Source organism: Pituophis catenifer, unplaced genomic scaffold (genome assembly GCF_029215685.1).
Source record: "Pituophis catenifer annectens isolate HBS135680 unplaced genomic scaffold, rPitCat1.0.hap2 SCAF_11, whole genome shotgun sequence".
Lineage (NCBI taxonomy): Eukaryota > Metazoa > Chordata > Lepidosauria > Squamata > Colubridae > Pituophis > Pituophis catenifer.
The window spans coordinates 129,825-153,649 of record NW_027256891.1 but is presented as its reverse complement, the minus strand read 5'-3'; the positions used below and the strand labels follow the sequence as shown (position 1 = coordinate 153,649).

Here is a 23,825-nt window from a genome sequence, read left to right as displayed (position 1 = left end):
TTTCCAGTTTTCAAAACCATCAAGAGGTTTAAACATCAGACTAGACACTCATTGTGTCGATCCCATCTCTACTTTCTCTACCAACATAGTTGTCTCTGCCCAGACCTCTTAGGGACTCAGAGCATCCAACCTTGCTATGAAATAACCAACCTTTTAATGCACGGAGATGCTTCCATCCTATAAGGAGCAGCTCTAGAACAAGGTGAATCAAAACAAGCGAGGCACTGAAGCCTCTTATTTTGCACCTGCCCAACTTTAAAAAAAAATGTTGGTATTTAATTTAAAGTTGGTTTTCCAATTATTTTATTCTGTGGCCTAAACATTTGTAGTCATCTTCAAGCTGTAGGAGTCCATTAAAAAGAGAGGTTTTTAAATATTTAAACAATATCTACACAAAGCTGTCTGGGTGACCAGAAGATGGCGAGTTCTAGTCCTGCCTCAGGAATGAAAGCTGTCTGGTTGATTTTGAACCAGTCCCTCTCCCAGCCCAACCTACCAGGGTTGCTATGGTGAAAATAGGAGGAGGAAAGAGTATTAGGTATGTTCATCCTTGAGTTACTTATAAGGTAATAAAAATGTAATCAATCAATTGAATGCTAACTGTGAGTCATCTTTTGAAACTCAATCAACACTGCAGGAAAGGGTGTAACCTTAGCAGAATTTAAGTCTTTCTCAACTATTCCATGTCCGCTCATTAGCAATGGCGCAATACAGCTGACTCACGTTCGGCTCATGACTGATGGGAATCCCAACATTGCATGTGCACTACTGGCAAAACAGGTACCCTGCATCCAAAAGTTGTTACCCAAGTGTACAACTTCCCATTTGCCCACGAGCGTCATTCTTGTTTCCCATTCTATCACTGTTGCAATCACAAAGGGTCCTCTAGAACATGGATGATCTGGATCTGTGGTCGTGGCATTTAGGATCCGGCCTGGGACAGAAACTCTATCAGCTATTCTCATGTCCACTTGTGGCAAGACCTGGGAGTATGACCATTCTTCTCAACCCTAGTATCCTTGTGGACCATCTACAATGTTATGGTGGTTCTTTTTCTTAATGGATAGATCCTTCTATCCATTTTTCTTAATGGATAGAAATCTAAGAAATAAATAAATCCCGTGAGTAGGGAGAGGGAGAACATTTGGACCCTGAGCAAATCTGCTATGGGATGCCCATGGTTTGGTCTTTTCTGTTTAATGCTATTTAGTATTACATGAGGCTGCTGGGACAGATCATATATCAATTCAGGGTAAGGTAGGACAATAAGCAGATGATAGCCAGTTGCACACCACTATCTGAGGTCCTGTAAGAAATGTATGAGAACATCTTACCTGAAGACTATCAGGGCTTGGTTGGGAGAAACACGACGTCTTCTCCAGAACAAGACAGAGGGACTACCAATGCAGAGGCCTACGTCAATTCTATCCTCCATGGAGGTTATGCTTGCCCAGACAGTAGGCCTGCAACCTAATGGTTCTTCTACATTCACAGCTCCTGCCAGACGTACTGGTAACATCCATGACAGACTGAATTGATATCAATCACTCATATTTTCAACTTCACTCATCATCCAGCTCATACCATCAAGAACGCGGGGAGCTGGACATCTGAGCGAGCAAACTCAGATCTCCTGGTCCAATAAAATTGGGGTTTAATTAATAAATCACTTCTTCTTGCTTATGTATTGCAGCCATGGTGATGGGAAGTTTACAAAACCTGGCAGAGAAACTCAGGGTAGTGCTCCTGGGCTTGGAGCAGACAGTTCAAAACCAGTGAGATGTTTAGTCTTTATTATAATTCACTTTCAAATTTTCACTTTTGAAACAAAGTACCAAAACACTGTGCAGTTTTTCATTACAGCTAGTCCTCAAATTATGACTGTAATGGAGCTTGCCTATTACAGTCATATGTTGTGACAGTCATAATGTATCACATGACCAAGCTGATTTTACGACGTTTGGCAGCAGTCTTAACCAAACTCAGTTTGTTATGGGATGTTTTTGCCAAAAAGCAGACGTGCCTGATTTTGTTATAAACTGGTCATGTGACTGTGGGACGCTGCAAATGACTGTAAACATGACCCAGTTGCCAAGCATTGAAATGCAGTCATGTGACGTGCCTGTATGTATGTGTGCCTGTGTGTGTGCGTGTTGGCTATCAGAACTTTGGAACCAGTCCGTAAGAACCTTTTTTGAACAAAATATTAATATTCAAATATATTAAAAAGAACCTTTTGGAGTGGTCCGTCATAACTTCAATCTAAGCAACCAGTCATAAATTGAGGATTATCTGTATCCATGAAATCAAGAGGCAAAAGCCCCAAGTCAATTTTTCAGACAAACAAGTTATTTTTAAAAGGAAGCCTTCATTTTGAAGGCAAGTATGTGATGTTATCATTACACCATTTACAGGAGAGCTAAGGTGGAAATGGCTCTGCATCATGGATGACGTGGAATTAAAAGGGCTGGCACTCATGGCACTTGCAGGGATGACTGTTGTATTTGGCCAACATATTTTGTTTATGGGCAAAGGGCCAAAAACATTCAGGAGATGTCCTGCCCATCCAGAAACTATCTTATCTTTCTATGTAACTCAACATGCCAAAAGGCCTCATAATTCTGTTTTTGAAGACAAGGGGCAAAGGGGAATCTGCAGTCTGGGTGAAAATCGTTGGAACCAACAAATCCCATGAGCATCAGGTCCCAAGCCTCAGAAGTGCAGCTGCCGGTTATCCACACCCTCAGGTGTTCAGGCCTATGCAAGAAAATGTTGACTTAAAGAGCTAAGATGGCTTTGATGATACTTCTTCTTGGATAATCCCATTATTTACTGTTGGGAAAGTCATTTTAGGAAAAGAAGGTTTGACATGCAATGTGCATCAGAAACAAGCTTTTTGCAAAGTATCTAAATATGCAGCAGGTTCACATACTACCATTATTTTAAAATAAATGTTAAAATATATTGTTTGCCATAGGAAACAGAAGTTACTTACAATAATAATTAGAGGAAGAACGTAAAAGTAAATAATACATAAAAGGTGACATAGATGAAGACAAAGTCAGAGTAGTAAGAACTAAGGCAAAAGTTTGGAGCAAACAAAGATTACAGTTACAAAAAAACCCAACATAATTCTAACATACTTGCTTATCTCCAACACAACAGTTCAGAAAGAAAGAAAAATAAATGTATTATGATAGTATTGACTATCATGGGATCAAACACCTGAAACCCCTATGCAAATCTTACACTAAGATATAAACATTAATCTTATTTAAAACATATTTGTGTATAAAATAGTTCAAAAGCAGGTTTGAAATTTGCTATTTTTTGCTTTTGTTTAAAAAAAAAAATCAGTGCAATTTGGAACTTCAGCCTTGTAGCTGCCTTCCTAACACTACATTCTTGGGGTAAAAATAGCTTTCCCTTGTTTGTGGAGGAAATTCAGCCATGAAAAGTAAGAAAAGCAGAACTGCGACCTGCCATGGTTCTTGAATCTTTTTCCACAGAAAAGATGTGATCAGCAGTTCAACTTGTTTCTATTTCAGAGGCCTCCTCTATGAAATTTGCAACTGGGCTGAGAAGCAGAAGAGGAAAGAGTTTATATTCGCCGTTCATGTCTTCAGAGAGAAGGGGCTGATCCAGGGGCTCTAGTGGAGCGGCTCCAGCTGTTTGGCTTCCTGGGCTGGCGACTTGCTGCACTGCTTTGTTGCTCTCCATGGAACCCAGCGGATCCCCTCCGGTGTTCCCCAGGCGGCCGTCTTCCTCACTGGAAGGCGGTTCTTCCAACAGTGAAAGCAAAGGGTTCCCCCGATACTGAATCAGCTGCATGTCTGGGTGGGGAGAGGAGGAATAGCTAGTTAATCAATAGTTAATAGCTAAGCTAAGTGCTTGTGCTGCCATGTGGAGAGTCCTGGGAGGAACAAGCATCCCAAAGGAGGGAACCTTCAAGCAGAAGCTCTGCCATCTGAGTCACACCACAGGCTGCAGCAAGGATGAAACACGAGGCCATTCAGGCCCTGCCTGTCGCTCTTAGAGAAGAATCAACAGAAGCCGCCAGCTGGGTACAGGAACATCAATAAATAGACTTCAGGACTCCATTTTTAATGGAGTCCGACTGGGTAGTGTCAGGGGGCATGACTGAGGCAGGTCTTGAGAACGTTATCTGGGATGAGTTTGATCCTGTGACTCCTGACGACGTAGACAGGATTCTGGGTAGACTGAACGCGACCACATGTTTGTTGGACCCATGTCCCTCCTGGTTAGTGCTGGCTTCTCAGGAGGTGACGCGACGCTGGCTCCAGGGGATTATAAATGCTTCATTGAGTGAGGGTGACTTCCCCGCCGCCTTGAAAGAGGCAGTGGTGAGGCCTCTCCTCAAGAAGCCTTCCCTGGACCCGGCAGTGTTGTCTAATTATCGTCCGGTCTCCAACCTTCGCTTTGTGGCGAAGGTTGTTGAGAGTGTGGTTGCGCAACAGCTCCCCCAGCACCTGGATGAAACGGCATAACTGGATCCGTTCCAGTCGGGCTTCAGGCCTGGGTACAGCACGGAAACGGCATCGGTTGCATTGGTTGATGTTCTCTGGAGGGCTCGGGACAGAGGTTGCTCCTCTGTCCTGGTCCTATTAGATCTCTCAGCGGCTTTTGATACCATCAACCATGGTATCATGCTGCACCGGTTGGAAGAGTTAGGACCACCCCAACGATGCCCTTGAAGTGATGTCCCGGTGCCTGGAGGCCGTGCGGATCTGGATGGGGAGAAACAGACTCAGGCTCAACCCATCCAAGACCGAGTGGCTGTGGTTTCCAACGTCCCGATATAGTCAGTTGGTGCCATCACTGACTATTGGGGGCGAATCGCTGGCCCCCATGGAGAGGGCTCGCAACTTGGGCATCCTCCTGGATTCACGGCTGTCTTTAGAAGAGCATGTGACGGCCGTGACCGGGAGGTTTTTTCATCAGGTTCGCCTGATTCACCAGTTGCGTCCCTTTCTGGATCGGGACTCGTTAAATACAGTCACTCATGCCCTCGTCACTTCCCGCCTGGACTACTGCAATGCTCTCTACATGGGGCTCCCCTTGAGGAGCACCCGGAGGCTCCAGCTGGTCCAGAATGCGGCTGCGCGGGTGGTTATGGGAGCGACGTGGCGTTCCCATGTGACCCCCCCCTCCTGCGCGAGCTGCACTGGCTTCTGGTGGTCTTCCGGGTGCGCTTCAAGGTTTTGGTTACCACCTTTAAAGCGCTCCATGGCCTAGGACCGGGGTATCTACGAGACTGCCTTCTGCCACCAGTAGCCTCTCACTGACCAGTACGCTCCCATAGAGGGGCTTCTTAGGGTGCCGTCGGTCAAAAAGTGTCGACTGGCGGCCCCCAGGGGGAGAGCCTTCTCTGTGGGGGCACCCGTCATCTGGAACGAGCTCCCCCCGAGATACAGAGGATCCCGGATCTACGCATCTTCTGCCGCGCTATCAAAGATCTTTTTATTCCATCAGGTTGGCCTGGCCTAATTTTTCCCTTTTTTCCCTTTTTAAAGCGCAAATTTTAATTCGTTCTTAATTTATTGGGGTGTTTTAAATCTATCTTCGGCCAAATTGTTTAATTCGATTTTATTCAGTTTTAAATTTTGTATTTATGTGTTTTTATCCTGTGGCTGTTCACCACCCTGAGTCCTTCGGGAGTAGGGCGGTATATAAATCAAATAAACATAAACAAACAAAACCTTCCATATCTGACTTCTTGCCTGGATAAACTAGAGTTACTTCCAAGTGTATCATTACCTTCCTTCAATGTACTGCTATTTTACAACAAAAGTCAATTTACCAGCAGTCCAATAAAAAAAACATTAACAGCCAACTCAGCACTGACTCTCTTTCAAGCAAAAAGTCAAAGTCTAGAAATAGAAAGTTGGCGAAGGGGATGCTGTCACCACCATCAAGATTGGGGAGAGGTGCGCACAGGGCATGGTAAGGAAATCAAAAACTCTGCCCCCACAAAAACAAACTGGCAATTTCAATCTCACTGCTGGGGCTACCATCTTGTCTTTGAAAAGTATTTCCTCTGAACATTCCTCCTCTGGAGCCAGTCCCCTCAATTTCCAGCCCCACAGAAGAGACCTCGGATTCAGATCCGTAAAGGATTTCAAGGGCTGGGAAAATAAAAGCCGGACTGTGAGGTCAAAAACACAAACAGAGCTGATGGGGGATTATAAACCACACACAACCTGAAAAGGATGTTGCCTCCAAATGGATCCACCCCTGTTTAGCTTCTCCAGACTGATTTGGTAAAACAATTCCCAATTTCTTGCCCTGCTCACCATTCTTCCCTGAGGTTTCCTCATCCATTATCCCATCTGTGTCTAAATTTGCTGATAAGTCTTCTGTCTAAAAAAAGAAACAAATGCACAGAAAAATATTTTTAGAATATTTGTTTTAAATGCAACAGTACCTTTTTTAAAACACAAGGACAAGAGAGTCAACTGTATCCTCAGCAGTTTAATTATGTCTCCTGTCTTCCCTTTAATCAGCTCATCACTCTGGCTATAATAGCCCAGCCAGGGCTTTGCTTCCCCAGCTTCTATTGGTAACGCTCCGCTTAAAGCCTCCTTGGTTCACATGTGCCCTGGCTGACAGTACAGCTCGGTGTTTGCTTTTTATCTATTCTACAAGTGGTCAATAGAAATATTTAGAGATATTTGTTTTGATATTTCTGCTGCAATTGAGTGCTGCAATTTTTTTTATAAGCATAAAAATAATTCTAGTAAACTATACTTTTATGTGCATCACACGAAAGATCAACACTGCAAGCACCTGACATCTTACATTTCATTTTGGGACTCTCTATTGAAACATACCATCTTGGCTAGCCACACCATCTCTGCAGGAAGCCAGGACGGTCTGTCTGCAGAGCACAAGTTCTGGAAACAGAGGGAGTCCGGGCCTTAGCCTTCTACACTCCTTCGGAAGCAAAATGTCCCGCATCCCACTCCCATTTCTTCCTAGGAGACCTGTGTGCTGCATAGGTCCAACACAGTTCTTTTGAGCGCCACTTACAAAGTCCAGGTCATTGGTGGAAGCTACCAGAGGTTTACTCCAATTAGCAGAATCCAAACCATCCTGAAAAAGGAGCTCATTTGAAAAGAAAAATGAGTGGATTTTCTTCTAAGTACTCAGTTGACAAAAGAATTTAGATTTAGCAGAGGTCTCTTTATCACAATACAATTTAAAACTGTTTAACCTGAACCTTTTTATTAGGGAGGCTGTTCTGATCATAGAGTACAGCAAGTCTTGCAGAACGCAGAATTAGAACTGAATGGCCTAAGAAAAAGGTTTCCAGGCCTATCTGCCCGAGTCCAAGGCTTTAACTACCCAAATGTTATCAGAAAAAAACTAGCAAGCCAGGCCTTGGAAAATGCCCCTAATAAACAGAGAAAAGAAACATCAGAGATTAAAGCCCAATCAAGCCAGGCAAATCCCAACAAAACACAGGCTGCTTTCCAAAGGGCTTCTTTGGTGTAAAACTCCCTCTAATGGCAAAATCGCTCCTAACCCCTCAATGGCCTCACATAAACTGAACAGGACCTTCTGAGCAAGGGGGGGAATTGGCAGCACCACATCAGCCACAAGCCTCAAGCTGGCTCTGCAATCCCCTCAGGAGCATCCACTCACAATAGGCATCAATTCTAATCTGAGGGGAGGCTGAGGAACCTGAGCTACCTATAAATTGGCTCTATGGCTTCTGAAGGAAGGTTGGAAAGAGAGCAGGGGCACACTGGTGAATCCATGTCGTGGGCTGGAACTGACAGGGGAAAAAACGGTATGAATGTTTCTTACTCTGACTTCTTGAAAGGAAGGACAGAACTAGCATTCCTCAGCCTCCGTGGAATGACGGAAGCAGTAGTTTGTCTAGAATAGAAGAACAGAGTTGGAAGGGACCTTGGAGGTCTTCTAGTCCAACCCCATGCTTAGGCAGGAAACCTTACACCACTTCAGACAAATTGTTAGCCAACCTCTTCTTAAAAACTTCCAGTGTTGGAGCATTTGCAACTTCTGGAGGCAAGTTGTTCCACTGGTTAATTGTTTTAACTGTCAGGAAATTTCTCCTTAGTCCTATCTGAATAGCACCATGCTGGAAAAGCTAAAAAAAATCTTTTCAGAAGCTCAGCCAGCAATATTGATAGCACAAATGCCATCTGGGAAATTGATTTACTTATTAAATTTATTTCCCGCCCATCTCTCTGCGAGGCAACTCTGGGTGACTTACAACACTAAAGCTACTTTTCATTGTACCCGGTGGCCTGAAAGGAAGGGCTCCTGGGGCAGCTCATTCACCAGCTTTCCTACAGTTCCACGGTCTGAAGAAAGTGACTGTGGGCAGCTGGATCTTTTATGCCCTCCAAGACAGGGATGGCAGCCGAGTCAAGAGAACATTCTCATGGGCACCCCTCCCCCAATGCAGAGGTCAGACCTGGGAGCCCCATTTAACAGTGGACCATCAAGCTGTGGATTTGCCCTATAGCTTTATTTTATGACTGACTGGGTTTTTTTTCTCCTTAAAAAAAGAGAACAAGTAAGGAGAGGAAAGAGGAAAAAGGAAAACATCTCCAAGTTCTTCAGCAACCACCTTTATTCTTTATCCACTGGGCAGGTTCTTCAGCTGACTAAAATTGTCCGCACATCAGGTTTATACCAAATATGTAAACCAGTTTGAAATGGTTCAATTATTGTGATCTGCTGAAAGTTCCTATGAAAAGAGGTCTAACTACACTAAAAAAGCTAATGTGTGTGTGTGTGTGTGTGTGAGAGAGAGAGAGAGAGAGAGTGAGAGGGGAGATCTGTATCTGTTAACCTTCTTCATTTATTGCTCTTGCTCTCTTTTTCTACTACTCCATTCACCTGGCAAAGGTATTCCTGAAATTCAACTGTTCAGGGTCCAGCATTTTCTAAGCAACTTTGCTGATCAGAAAGAAACACGCTCTGGATCCTTCAATTCCAAGTCTCACCCACCGCATTTTCACAATTCGCTGCTCCCCTCCCTCCCAGGAGCCAAGGAAGACCCATTACCTACCTTTTCCAATCTGAGAGGAGCTTCTGGTATGCTTGAATCCAACACAGGAAGCTCTGGACTGAAAGTCTAGAGGTAGAAATGAAGGCAATCTGATTTGTTTTATTGATTAGAAACAATTTAAACAACAAAAATGTGACACGGGCCTCCCTTGAAACAAGTCAAATTCTTAAACATAGAAAAAACTTAAATAAGCTTCCTTCAAGTTAGCCAAAGTGCACTGAGACTAAAAGATGATGCCCCTCAGTCCTAGAAGCAGAGGTGCCATAAGTGAAACGGGTGGCATATAAATATAATAAATAAATAAATAAATAAAAAGAATCATAAAATCAAAGAGCTGGAAGGGAACTTGGAGGTCTTCTGGTACAAACTGCCACCCCCCCCACCCCCCCGAGCCAGGAATCATAGGACCAGCCCAAATAAACAGCTGTGCGGCCTCTGCTTGAAAGCCTCCACTGGCGGAGCCCTCACAATTCCACATTGCTCATCTGGTGTCATGATTAGGATGAATCTCATGCTTTGAAGATTAGACCTTCTCTATAAAGCTTCCACTCACTGATTCTTCTCCTACTCTTGGGCCCTATGGAGAGCAAATCCAGTCTCCTCTTTCTTAGGGGCGCTCCCCTCGTCTTCCCAGAACCTGACTCATCCTAAAGGGAGGCATCTTAATTATGGAGGGGAGGGGGGTTTACTGCCCTTATCCTTGTGAGGCCTCAGCCAGGAGGTCTCCAAGGAGAGGGGAAGGGAACAGCATCACTTCCTTCCCCACCTCACCCTCCATGGTTCAGTTCTGTTAAGGATGGCCAAAATGGTGTTTTCCACTGCTTTAGATACACACGGGAATGTGGTAACCAGTCCAGTCCTGATTCAAAGGGGTTGTGGTAAGTTATGGTTTCTAATGAGAGAAGTGCAAGGATTGAGCTCTGGTGTGGAGTCCGAGTCAGGGGGCATGGAAGCCACGTGTTTTGCCCCCATGACTCAGCAGGTGCAGAACTGGCCATATTCTCCTGGAAGAAGGCAGCAAGGAAGCAGAAAGGCACACAGGGGTGGTGCTGAAGGCTGGCTCCCTAGGTCAGTCCCAGCTCTCACAGAAATTCTCCAAGCACCCTTGACAGTAAATTGGTGTCTTGCCAGGACACCAATTTGCTGTCAGGGGTGCTTGGAGAATTTCCCCTGATCCTGAAGGGGAGGGAAAGACAGAGAAGGCAGAGAATGGAAAAACAGCCGCAACCCAGTTTTTCTTCTCTAGGTAATGTGAGAGGCAGGCAGCAGCCCAGCTAAGAAATCCACACAGGAAAGTGGACTCACATCAGTAAGTGTTTCCGAAGCATGGTTGATTTTTTCCCCAGACAGCATTGCCTGAAGCTCCTCAAGACTCGCATCAATACAATTCAAGAAGTCTTGGATCTCTTCTCTGCAAAGGGAAACAGGGAAATATAAATAGAACTGGGAGTTATACTATCAGGCTTTGGTACTTATATGGGTGAAAGAATGGATTAGTTTGAGGCATAAAAGATTATTAACTTTGGAGGGACATGATCTCCATGGGGTGGCATGCCTTTTTTATGGTATGGGAAAAACAAAATGCATAGCTATTTTCAAAGACACGATATTAGAAATGCACTATTGTCAGTATGGGCAAAAACTAAAGAACACCACTACTTGAAAATACCAGTCTGGCTTTCTACAATGGAGGCACTGATACATCCAAATGTTATTAACATGGAAAAAATTATAAGATATAAAGATATTTTGATTGAAGAGGAAGAGCTCAAAACTAAGCAAGAATTGAACAGTCAAGGGATTGATATAACATGGTGGCCCACAAGTGCAGATACAATCTCAATGTGAAAAAGATACTAAAATGTATGGTTTTTATAAAGAACCAACAGAACTAGACCAGATATTAATAGGGACGGATGAAAAACTAATTAAAAAAATATATAATTATCTATTGAATATTAAAATCGAAAGAGAGCAAGTAAAGGCGACAACGATTGTATGGGCCAAAAATTTTGGTTACACAATAGAGTTAGATAAATGGCAGAAACTGTAGGACAGGAATTACAAATTAACGATGTCAACTGCATATAAAGAAAATCTTTATAAAATGTTTTATCGATGGCATTTTTCACCCACAAGATTGGCAAAGATGTTTAAGGACATGTCCACTAGATGTTGGAAATGTAATCAGATACCAGGTTCATATTATCATATGTGGTGGGCATGCCCAAAGGCAAAAAATATTGGACAAAAATACATACCATGTTTCCCCGAAAATAAGACCCTGTCTTACATTTTTTTGAACCCTGAAATAAGCTTGCGTGCGTGTTTGTTTGTTTGTTTGTTTATTTATTTATTTATTTTTTATTATGCTGCCCTTCTCCTGAAGGACTCAGGGCGGCTTACAAAGAAAACATTCAACAATTCGAAAATTACATAAAAATTAAAATCCAATTAAAATTTATTAAAATTATTTCAATGTAAAAATCCCCCAACAGATCAGCCCATTTGATAAAAAAGCCACATCTTCAGTTTGCGGCGGAAGGAGAGGAGGTCGGGGGCTGTCCTAAGCCCAAAATAAAACATCATGGGATGTTTTATTTTGGGGGAAACAGGGTACATGGTTGGAAAAAATGAGGACCCAACACATAGATCTAAAACCAGAAATATTTTGTTGGGTATCTTACCGGAAAATATAATAAAAGGGAATAAATACTTAATTTTAAATTTGCTAACTGCAGCTAGAATTGTATTTGCACAACACTGGAAAAGTGAAGAAATCCCTTACAGAGGAAAACGTAATTTAAAAAAATACTAGAATGTAAAAAAAAAAAAAAAAAAAAAACAGGCAGAAGGAAGCAAATGCCTTTTCACTACATTCCAAGAAGAAACTCAGAAGGGCCAGCTTCATCTGCAGTAGTAGGAAGCCTTTAGTTGACTAGATCACAGTTTGCCTATCGGAAGAATCTACAGATGATGCACTTTCCTGTGTGCTTCATCTTAGCTTGGCGCAACTGGAGGAGAAGAATACTTGTGTGTGAATGCCGTTGGTTGATTTTAGTTCGGTGTTCAACACAATCATTCCTCAGCATTTGGTGAACAAACCGGGCCTATTAGGTTTCAATACTCCTTTATGTAACTGGATACTTGATTTCCTTAGTGATAGGCCCCCGTTTCTGCAAGTTGGAAGAAAAGTTTCCAACTCCCATCTCCTTGAGTATGGGTTCCCCACAGGGCTGGGTCTTGTGCCAAATCTGCTACAAATCATATTGTGAAGTGTGCAGACAACACGGCAGAAGTGGGACAACAATGAAGATGCTTATAGGGAAGAGGTAAAGGCTCTGCTGGACTGGTGCAATAAAAGTAACTTGGTTCTAAATGTTAATAAAACAAAGAAGATTATTGTAGATTTTAGAAAGAGCCACATAGTCATACTCGACTCAGTGTCAAGGATGCAGCTGTAAAAGTGGTCAACAGTATTAAGTATCTGGGGCTGCAGATAGTTAACTATCCCAATTGGTCTCTCCACACGTCATCATTAGTGAAGCACGAAACCAAGCGCCTGCATTTCTTGCATTGGATGAGGAGAGCACATCTTTCTCCTTCTGTCCTGGCCACTTTTTACAGAAGTATGATTGAGAGCATTTTAACAAGCTGCATCACTGCCTCAGATAGAAGGTCCATAAAGAGAGTAGTAAGGACAGAGGCGAAGATTATAGGAAGCTCGCTTCCTGTTATTCAGGATACTGCTTATAAGCACTCTGCACTCGAAGCATTGTTAGAGAACCCACACGCTCACCTCATTGTCTGTTTCTGTTGCTCCTTCCTGGGAGGTGGTTTCAAAGAATTTCTAGCAGGACTACCAGATTTTGTAACAGCTTTGTTCTCTATGCCATCCATCTGGTAAAACCTGCAAGATTAGTTTTTCTCGCCATGTACATGTATACATCCAAACTAGACTGTGTTGTTTCTCTGTGTCATATAATATATGTGGGTTTTTGCATAATTTTTTGTTTATTTATTTAGTCATGTTTATGTAATGTATATGGGAGGTGATGACCCTTTGAGAGCTGTATGCAACAAAATTTCATTTTAACATATGCCAATTAGTGTACCTTTAAAGTGACCAAGTTATTCTATTCGCTATTCGCTATTCTTATTTCTATTCTATTCTATTCTATTCTATTCTATTCTATTCTATTCTATTCTATTCTATTCTATTCTATTCTATTCTATTCTATTCTATTCTCTCTACTCTACAGGATAGAGGATGGGAAGTGAGAGTTTCTTTCACAACAGTTTACACTGAGAAATAAGGAGGAAGAATCTAGCAAGGAATTTACAGCTTATGCTCAACAGAAATATTCAGAAGTCTTTTCCCTTCCAAAGGGACGCTGAAGAACGAGGGAGACAGCAGTCCAAGAAACAAAGGGAAAAAACAAGGGTTTCATTAATAAACAATAGAACCAACTTTCTTGGAAAGCTGTGGGGGGGGGGAAGCTGTCTGATGCTAGACAGGTACTTGTCATGGATGGCAAAGAAGAGACTAATCTCCTCCAATGTCATGGTTCTGTGGCAGGGGATAATCCTGCCAGGTGTTGCCTCTCTGAAAATAGACACACACCTTTCAAGGAAAGAGTCACTTGAAGCCGTTGTTTGGTTTTCATTAATGATGGAATCGATCACTGCTGCAGCTTCTTCATTAGCGTTGACTTGTGGAGTGTGCAACTCCACAGCACTGGACTGGAGAGAGCCATCCGAGAGCTGAACCGAACGGTCACCTTGGGGCACTTCTGGCTCGGAGGTCTCTATTGTTTTACAAGTGGGAATTCCTTCTCGGGTGGGCACAGGAGCCTTCCTGAAAACACACAACAGGCACAGACTCAACTTTCATTTTCTCCAAATAGTGCAGCAAAGCACCTCACCACAGCACCCCAAAGTGGAGAGAACCCTCTTTTTCCAATGGGAACCCTGCACTGCTAGTGTCTATCCATTTTAAAAGGGCAAAGAGACTCTCAAATCAAATCACAGCATCCATACAGTTCTACAGGACTACAGAAGTGGTTTTGCATCCTTTTCCCTTTCTATTGTTGAAAGGAAATCTAATGTTGATTTCCTTTCCCAGAGTCCCTAATGGTCTGGACAGATCTTAGAATCTAAACAACCAAACAGTCCTGGTTCATACTTGTCTGGGGACCCACATATGAATTTGAATACCGTTGACTGGGAACTTGGAAGAACAATCCATAAGGAGATAAAGGCAAGCCTCTTCTGTAATACTGCGTGGGTGCAGTCATCAGAAGCCAAACTCGCCTTGAGGGCATCTTTGCCTTTAATTTTCCTTTTTAAAAAATCCAATGGACTTCTGGTGAAGACTTGGCCAGCACTGACACGCCCAGAGAATCTCCTCTCTCTGGACTGTCATTTTTCCAACTGAACAACAGAAGGAACAGACTTCCTTTTGTTTATTTGACTCTCTGGGGTTAAGGAGAATCTCAAAATCATTTCTCAAAATCCTCTGATAACAGCAACAATCTGCAAGAGTTTTAGAAACCGTGCTTCAGAATAGCTGGTGAGCTGAAGCTGTGGGGAGAGCTTGAGATCACATCACTGTTAACAGACAATAAGCTGTGCCCTTCATTTCTTAATCACTTCATGAGACTATTCTCTCTATTAGTTAAAAGAGGCTATCTTTAGTTATAGCCTACAACTCCTTTTTGAAGCTCTGAACACCATTTCTGAGTCCTCTTTATTGTTACATGACAAGGAAGAGGGTTGTTAGAGGCAGCCAAAAGAAGGAAGCATGGAGTATTTTTTCTCTTGAAATATAAGGATAAAATTTGTGGTTTTACTCTATTACTTTTAAAGTAATGTGTAGGCCTGCAATGTTTTGTTGTGGGTGATTGAAATTTGGCAATTTTCATGAATTCTGATTGGCTAGAAAAAGGAATAAACAAACAAACAAACACTTTTTGGCTACCAGAGGGAGCTACAAAGATGTTTAACTCTGAGCTTGTCATCAAGGAAATCTTTGAAAAATCCATACAGAAAACTGTTCATTTCATAAATCAGTTTGAAGATATTAATTATATAGAGGATATTAAAAAAGAACAAGAGATACAATTAGGTGTAGAAAATTATCAACCCTATCTGTCAACTCTACAAATGCTGGACAATGCAAATAACCTAAGTGTGCCTTTGTAAGATAAACAAAATTTATTATATAAATATAAAGTAGGAAACTTTAATCTACGATGATTTGCTCCAGGTTAATTTACAACGTCTAACAGAACAACTTTGGGAATATTTTTTCATGCATATAAATAAGGCTGAAAACCTCTTGAAGAAAAGAGACTTGATAAGATTCCCCTGAGGAAAAAAAAAAACTTCATTCTGTGAAGATAAGCTGAAGGGAGTGACTTAAATTTAATGACTTAGTTAGGATGGACTTTCAGAAATTTGATATACCGTATATATTGAAAGAAAGCTAAGTTAGTTTTGTATGTACAAAATGAGTTTGTAAATGTATGTCCTCTGTCTTTTTATGTAATGCTGAATAATTCCCAAAGTTTGTAAAATACTATTGACTAAATTTGAAAATAAAAGAAAAAGATCCATTCCATAAGGATAAACTCGAGGGACAGATTCGGATTCAATGTGCTAATTGGAGTTAATTAAACTTTTATTAGTATGATATATGTAATTGAATGAAAGCTCTAAAGTAGTATTGTGTTTTGGGTTTAAAATGAAGGGTTTTCTTTTTTTCTCTTTTATATATAATACTTGAGTACTTTTTAAAGGTAATAAAATATCAAACTAAAAAAAAGTGTTTTCTCCCTTTAGGGTTAAAAAAATAAAATAATATAGAGGAGTTTCTTAATATAAATTATGATAAAGATTAATGAGTTAACAGAAGCATCTATTACTCCCCACAGCAAAGAGAAGCAGAGATCGTCAAATTGATTCTTTTATCCAAAGAAGAGAATATGTGTAACCTTGTTTTTATTCTGAAATTATTTCCAGATTTTGTGCTTGCAATGAAAAAAGAAATGAAACTTTGATTTTGTTTTTGTTAACTAGATAGGCTTATTGTTATAGAAATGGCTCTACATATTGTTGTGTAAAAGCAAAAAGTTGTGGTAATGTTGTTATCTTTTACTGTGCTAAAGAGAGTTGGAAGTTGGTGCCTTTTTCTTTCCTTTTCTCCCTTTATACTATATTTCTTTTCTTTTCTCTCCCCCTCTTCTTATTTTTCCACTACTTTATTTTTCTTTATATTCTATATTTTGAAAAACCAATAAAAAAATCATATATAAAAAACCAGAATCCAATGCATATCACTCTACACTTTATGAAATGCCATAAAAGGAAGGTTTTAATTATGAAAACCCTATTCCTTCTATATCTATATGCGACACTCTCAGCACCACATAAACTTGCATTTTGAGAAGCTGGTATCTCCATTTTCATGGCATTGTCAAGTGTTAGGGGCACCTTTGGGGCCTGGCCCACCGCTACGTAATTGAATCCTAGGTTCAAGATCTGAGCCTGGCAAAGCTGGGAGAAGCCTTGGAGTTCCTGACAAACCATAATGGACAATGCTGGACCTCAGACTGCATAATCTGCTTTCATACAGCCACAAATGCCACACCCACAAACTTTCAACCTTTTAATTGTAGAAGCCAAGCCATCAAAAAGACAGACACATCTACTTTTTAAGACAAACTCCCAATTCTACTTTTCCTTCCCAGGAACATGGTGGTAACCACATCTCAAACCAAGATTTTACAGAACAAACGAAGGTATACAGACATCTCTTGGCCACACCTCTAGGGTAGAAACATTCAGCACTCTGATCACTTATTATGAAGCAGCCTGCCTCAGCTTCAGTGTTGTCTCTCAGTAAAAACATCTGAATATCTGTAACCTCACCAACTTTCATGATTGGAGTGCACTAGCGCCAAAAACTTCTCTGGGGCAGCATCATCTTCTTCCTCCTCTTCCTCTTGAGCATCTGTGATGTCACAAATGATAATGGAGTCTTGGCAGTCTGGGCCATGCTCCGAAAGGGCTGTCTAAGGGCACAAGAGCAACAAGAAGTCTATCCAACATCCTTATCATAATTTTTCTTCTCCAGACAATTGTTATTACAATAAAACTGCTAATGCTCTGGCAATTATTAGAATTCCTAGTGAAACTGAAATGCAGTATTAAAAAAAATTAACAAGCATTATTAAGAGGGAATTTTATAACCAACTAAGCTAGAACGAATTTAGCATGAACTGCTTTAGGAGGATCAGGGGGGAAAACAAAACAAAAGAAGTCTTACGGTTTCACAGTCTTCCACAGGAATGCGCACGTACTGGCGGCTGAATTTTGGAGCCGAAGGGTCTGAAGCATCAGCCAAGGACCTGGGAGAAGTAGAGCACAGAGAGCTATAGAGCTGGATGGACAGATGAGCCAGAAAGCCTTGTATGCAGAAACCACTGCATGCATACAATGGAAACATTCCCGAGCAAGAAAATCATTACCAAGCCAAAATCATCATTTGGCTTGGTAAAAACAAAACTAGGTTTTGATCAACGAGTTTTTCACCTCTCAGATGTCTGAACAGTCCAAGAAAACAAATTTGCAGAGGGAATCTTTACTCCCTTTTTAAAAGAAACAAATAAATTTAACATTTGCATGCTTCTGAAGAATGCTTTTTAAGACCCTAGACAAACTGATGAAATGTTCATTTGAATATAATGGTCTAAATGTGACTTCCTAATTTTGCTGTATACAGTATCTACCTTGATTTAGAAAGCAGCCCTGATGAACCAAGTATTGTTTACCCCTTTACAGCTACCAAACTGATTGGAGGATTACAGGATTTGAGAGAGTGACCTTTAAAATCACAGCTGGCAATTCACAGCATTTAGGAACCAAAATTGAGGCAGGCTTTCAACACAATCAAGGCATAATCATTATGGAACTAAAATGGACTGGCTTTTTCTAGGAACAGCTTCCATCTGGAATATAGTATGGTCTCCAGCCAATAAATATGAGTGACAAAATCCAAGGCAACTCTTTTTTGTGCTGAAATGAAATCATACTTTTCTCATATGGGATGTTCCTGCCTAGGAAAATGTACAACAGTCATTTATTTTACGTAGAATGATGGACCATGTGCTTTCCAAATGCACCTACCCCTTTTTGGAAAACCCCCCCCCACTAGTTATAACCATCCTAAATGTTTTTTTCTGTGCACATGGAAAAAAAGGACATGAGTTCAATATCTGGACACAATAGTCTGAACATTCCCAATTGGAAGAAGCCACTGGCCAGGCCTCTGCCAACTCTGTACAAGCCCTGGGCCTGCCTGCCTGCCTATCTATCTATCTATCTATCTATCTATCTATCTATCTATCTATCTATCTATCTATCTATCTATCTATCTTTTATTTATTTATTTATTTATTTATTTATTTATTAAATTTATATACCGCCCTATTCCTGAGGGACTCCGGACGGTGAACAGCGAACGATAAAAATACATGTAATGCAAACGTTAAAAAAACCAATTAAAATATACTAAACACTCTGGTCCTAGATAATTCAAGACATCCCAGTTTAAAATAAAATCAAAAGCAATATAAAGGGAAAGTTAGGCCAGGCCGGCCTGCTGAAACACGAATGTTTTGAGGGCACGGCGGAAAGTGCGCAGATCCGGAATCCTCTGTATCTCTGGGGGGAGCTCGTTCCAGATGGTGGGTGCCCTCACAGAAAAGGCTCTCCCCCTGGGGGCCGCCAGTCGACACTGTTTGGCTGACGGCACCCTGAGAAGCCCCTCTCTATGGGAGCGTACTGGGCGGTGAGAGGCTATTGGTGGCAGAAGGCTGTCTCGTAAGTACCCCGGTCCTAAGCCATGGAGCGCTCTAAAGGTGGTAACTAAGACCTTGAAGCGCACCCGGAAGACCACAGGGAGCCAGTGCAGCTCGCGCAGGAGGGGAGCCACATGGGAGCGCCATGCTGCTCCCATACTACCCGCGTGGCTGCATTCTGGACCAGCTGGAGCCTCCGGGTGCTCCTCAAGGGGAGCCCCATGTAGAGAGCATTACAGTAGTCCAGGCGTGAAGTGACGAGGGCATGAGTGACCATATTTAACGAGTCCTGATCCAGAAAGGGACGCAACTGGCGAATCAGACGAACCTGATAAAAAGACCTCCCGGCCACAGCCGTCAAGTGTTCTTCTAAAGACAGCCGTGAGTCCAAGAGGATGCCTAAGTTGCGAACCCTCTCCGTGGGGGGCAATGACTCATCCCCAATAGTCAGTGAAGGCACCAACTGACTATATCGGGACGTTGGAAACCACAGCCACTCGGTCTTGGATGGATTGAGCCTGAGTCTGTTCCTCCCCATCCAGATCCGTACAGCCTCCAGGCACCGGGACATCACTTTAAGGGCATCATTGGGGTGGTCCGGGGTGGAGATGTATAGCTGAGTATCATCAGCATACTGATGATACTTCACCCCAAAAACCACGGATGATCTCACCCAGCAGCTTCATATAAATGTTGAACAGAAGAAGTGAGAGAACCGACCCCTGTGGCACCCCACATACAAGGGGCCTCGGGGTCGACCTCTGCCCCCGTCAACACAGACTGCGACCAATCAGAGAGAAAGGAGGAGAACCACCGCAACACGGTGCCCCCCACCCCTAACTCTTCCAACCGGTGCAGCATGATACCATGGTCGATGGTATCAAAAGCTGCTGAGAGGTCTAATAGGACCAGGACAGAGGAGCAACCCTTGTCCCGGGCCCTCCAGAGATCATCTACCAATGCGACCAATGCCGTTTCCGTGCTGTATCCAGGCCTGAAACCCGACTGAAACGGATCTAGATAAGCCGATTCATCCAAGTCCTGAGGAAGCTGTCGCGCTACCACACTCTCAACAACCTTCGCAACGAAGCGAAGGTTGGAGACTGGACGGTAATTAGCCAACACTGCTTCTTGAGGAGAGACTTCACCACCGCCTCTTTCAAGGCGGCGGGGAAGGCACCCTCTCTCAAGGAAGCATTTATAATCCCCTGGAGCCAGCCTCGTGTAACCTCCCGAGAGGCCAGCACCAGCCAGGAGGGAGACGGGTCCAATAAACATGTGGCCGCGCTCAGTCTGCCCAGTATCTTGTCCATGTTTTCCGGAGTCACAGAATCAAACTCTTCCCAGGTAATATTCTCAAGGCTTGCCTCCATCCTCCCTCCCGAATCTACCCAGTCAGAGTTCAAATTTTCCCGAATCTGAGCGATTTTGTCATACAGATATAGTACAAAGTCCTCGGCTCTACCCTCCAAGGGGTCCTCCCGCCCTTCCTGGTGGAGCAGGGAGCGGGTCACCCTAAACAGGGTGGCCGGGCGATTATCTGATGATGCAATAAGAGCGGACGCAACTTTGCCGCTTTTATTGCCACCAGGTAGGTCTTAATATGAGACCTTACCAGTGTTCAGTCAGATTCAGAACGGCTGGCCCTCCAACTGCTCTCCAGGCGTCTTTTCCAGCGTTTCATCTCCCTCAGCTCCTCGGTGAACCAGGGAGCCAGGTGAGATTGACGCCGGGTTAGAGGCCGCAAAGGCACGACCCGGTCCAAAGCTCCAGTGGCCGCCCTATCCCAGGCAGCCACTAGGTCTTCAGTCGAGCCGTGTGCCAGAGCCTCAGGAAATGGCCCAAGCTCCGTCTGGAACCTATCCGGATCCATCAGGCGCCTGGGGCGGAACCACCTCATCGGTTCTGCCTCCCTGCGGCGGGGTGTGGCGGTTCGAAGGTCAAAGTGAAGGAGGGAGTGATCTGACCATGACAAAGGCTCGATCGCTATATCCCCTATCTCGAGACCAATCAGCCACTGACCAGAGACAAAAACCAGGTCCAGCGTGTTTCCCCCCGTGTGAGTAGGGCCATGAACTAATTGGGTCAGGTCCATGGCCGTCATGGAAACCATGAACTCCTGAGCCACCTCAGACGCCTCACCGACGGATGGCAGGTTGAAGTCCCCCATGACCATAAGCCTAGGGGTATCAATCGCCACCGCGGCTATAACGTTGAGTAGTTCAGGCAAGGCTGCTGCCACGTGGCAGGGAGCCAGGTACGTAACCAGCAGGCCCATCTGCACCCCATGACCCCACTTCACAAGGAGGGACTCACATCCAGCCGTCTGAGGAACAGTGGCCTCCCTCGGACCAAGACCCTCTTTAATGATAACTGCCACCCCCCCCGCCCCTTCCCTGTGACCTTGGCTGATGAAATGGCCGGAAACCGGGTGGGCACATTTCTACGAGAGGGACTCCCCCCTCCTGGCCCAACCAAGTCTCCGTAATACCCACCAGGTCCGCTCCCCCCTCCTGAACAAGATCACAAATGAGGGGGGCTTTATTTACCACGGACCTGGCATTGCATAGCATCAGCCGAAGGCCCAGGGCCTGAGGGTCTGTGCCACCTGGGGAACGAGAAGAGCATTGGGGGCCGGAGCGTGCCACTGCTTGAAGACAGCGAGCGCGCACTCCCGCAACTTGATGTGCACTCCCCTACTCCCGCCATATCTGCCCCTCCCACCTACAGTACTGATGTAATGTCTATCAACAGCACAAGCTCTAACCCTCTCCTTGGCCCCGGATTCTGCATCTCCTCCGCCGTGCTCTTCAGATGGACTAGATCCCGTCCCTCGTGGGTTAATCCCTGAAACCATACAACCCACCCCCTCCCAGGAGGCCCCCCAGCCTCATTATTTACATTGGAAACCACCCTCCTCCCAGATCCCCTTAAAATAGAGTTTGAAAAACTATCTAAAAAACCCCAAAGCTTCCGGTTCTTAGCATACCATAGCATACTATGAGCTGAAGATGCATCTCATGGAAATTAGCTTTAAAACTTTGATTAGCTTTAATTAGCTTTAAAGCTTCACATCCTTCTGCATAATTTCCTCAGTAAGGGAAGTATAGGTAGTCCTCGATTTACAACAGTTCATTTAGTGACCGCTCGAAGTTACAACACGATTGAAAAAAGTGATTTATGACCGCTCTTCATACTTATGAGAGTTGCAGTATCCCCATGGTCACATGATTAAAATTCAGATGCTTGGGAACTGACCCATATTTATGACGGTTGCAGTGTCCTGGGATCACGTGATCACTTTCTGTGACCTTCTGACAAGCAAAGTCAGTGGGGAAGCCAGATTCACTTAACAAACGTGTTACTAGCTTAACAACTTCAGAGTTTCACTTAACAACTGTGGCAATAAAAGTCGTAAAATGGGGCAAAACTCATTTAACAAATATTTCACTTAACAGAAATGTTGTGCTCGACTGTGGTCATAAGTCATGGACTACCTGTATAGAACGGGTTTATACAATGTGCTCTTCTGAAGTCTAAGACCTGGAAGAAATACAGCCACGGTTTCTCTCTGCTCTTCCCCATTTCCCCTGTGGCTTGCAAAGAGTATCCCTGGCCTTTTCAGGCTTCAGCGGCCAGCCATTTTCACCTGATGCTAAGAAGAAAAACCAACCTACAAAAGCTGCCGGCTCTTTGAGTTTTTTCCCGGTAAGTGAAACATCTGGCAGATGAAGGTGTCAGAAAGAAGTCAAGCATTTGGCTTGTTCACAGCAAACCATAAACAGGGGCTGTGCCCTGAAAAGCCACAAATAGAGTAGCTGAAATACCTTCACATAGGCAAGAATAATGCTCACCCAGAGGCCGTGAAAAGATAGGCAAAGTAATCAGAAATAGGAGCACGATGAAAGAAACAGGACAGGCAACATTTTGGAATCATTTCAACTGTTCCGTTTGTATCCCCTTAACAGGGAGGCAGGAGCCCTATGAAGTTTAAGAATGCTTTTCTCTCCTCAGTATAGGGGGAAAAACTTGAATCAGAATCTCATTTTGAATAGCGACAGAACCAAAAGAGTGAGCAATTACCTTTTTCTCTTGACCCCCAAAATGCAGTTTCCTCTCATTAAACCCAGTATAAATTCAAGGATCTGAAAGAAGAGGGGAAAAGTAACAATCCTCTCTCATCTCAACCATCACAGCCTCAAAATTAAGCACAGGAACAATATTCAGTGGTGCAAACTAGAACTGGCAAAGGTTTTAAAAACTTTTCATTAACTTTTGCCTTTAGCGCATACCTCCTTCAAATAAATAACACAAACATACTATGTGTATACACACATACTTATATGCTGTTATCACGGACAATCTTAGGTAAGATTTAGGATCTATACAACAGATTTTAAAAACTCCAACACATTAACCAGTACAATTATTTACCTTTATTGTAATAATTAAGGATTGAGCTAATAAAACATGGACTGAATTATCATTCATCACCTTACATGCTATCAGGGAAGAAGCTGTGTTAACAGAGCAATGGATCACATTAGCAACATCCTTGCTACTATTTCCTCAAAGTCAACAGACAAACCTGCTCCAGATTTGGGATCCTCTGCAATTCTCTTCCATTCTCTCAGGCGCATCCATCTGTTGCACCAGAGAGAATTCCCAATTACAGGATGCAATCCGGCAGGTTTCCTCTATGAGATGTCTTCCCTCTGTGCAATTTTTCCTTAAAGATGGCTACTATAAAGACATTCAAAGCTGCTTCGTTTCATCTTTTCTCTCCATCTGTCTTTGACAGCAGTGTCTCTGAATGTTGCATAAACCTGGATACAGGGAGTTATTTGATGCAACTGTTCTACAAAATACTCTAAAAGTCCTTTCAACTAAGAGTAGAA

The 23,825-nt window shown here is 43.2% G+C and overlaps 1 protein-coding gene across 2 annotated transcripts in view; it reads right to left on the bottom strand.

Moving 5' to 3' along the window:
• Nucleotides 1-1,850: 1,850 nt before the first annotated feature.
• Nucleotides 1,851-23,825, bottom strand: part of LOC139322773 (heat shock factor protein 3-like) — a 40,921-nt gene continuing 18,946 nt past the window's right edge. For both annotated transcript variants that reach the window (XM_070951993.1, XM_070951994.1), the window contains exons 6-13: nucleotides 23,011-23,072; nucleotides 17,394-17,475; nucleotides 16,997-17,139; nucleotides 13,689-13,922; nucleotides 10,370-10,475; nucleotides 9,065-9,130; nucleotides 6,315-6,381; nucleotides 1,851-3,833 (exon numbers count right to left, since the gene is read on the bottom strand). In XM_070951993.1, the coding sequence (XP_070808094.1) occupies nucleotides 3,529-3,833; nucleotides 6,315-6,381; nucleotides 9,065-9,130; nucleotides 10,370-10,475; nucleotides 13,689-13,922; nucleotides 16,997-17,139; nucleotides 17,394-17,475; nucleotides 23,011-23,072 (1,065 nt within the window). In that variant the 3' untranslated portion in view covers nucleotides 1,851-3,528. The remainder of the gene's footprint in view (nucleotides 3,834-6,314; nucleotides 6,382-9,064; nucleotides 9,131-10,369; nucleotides 10,476-13,688; nucleotides 13,923-16,996; nucleotides 17,140-17,393; nucleotides 17,476-23,010; nucleotides 23,073-23,825) is intronic.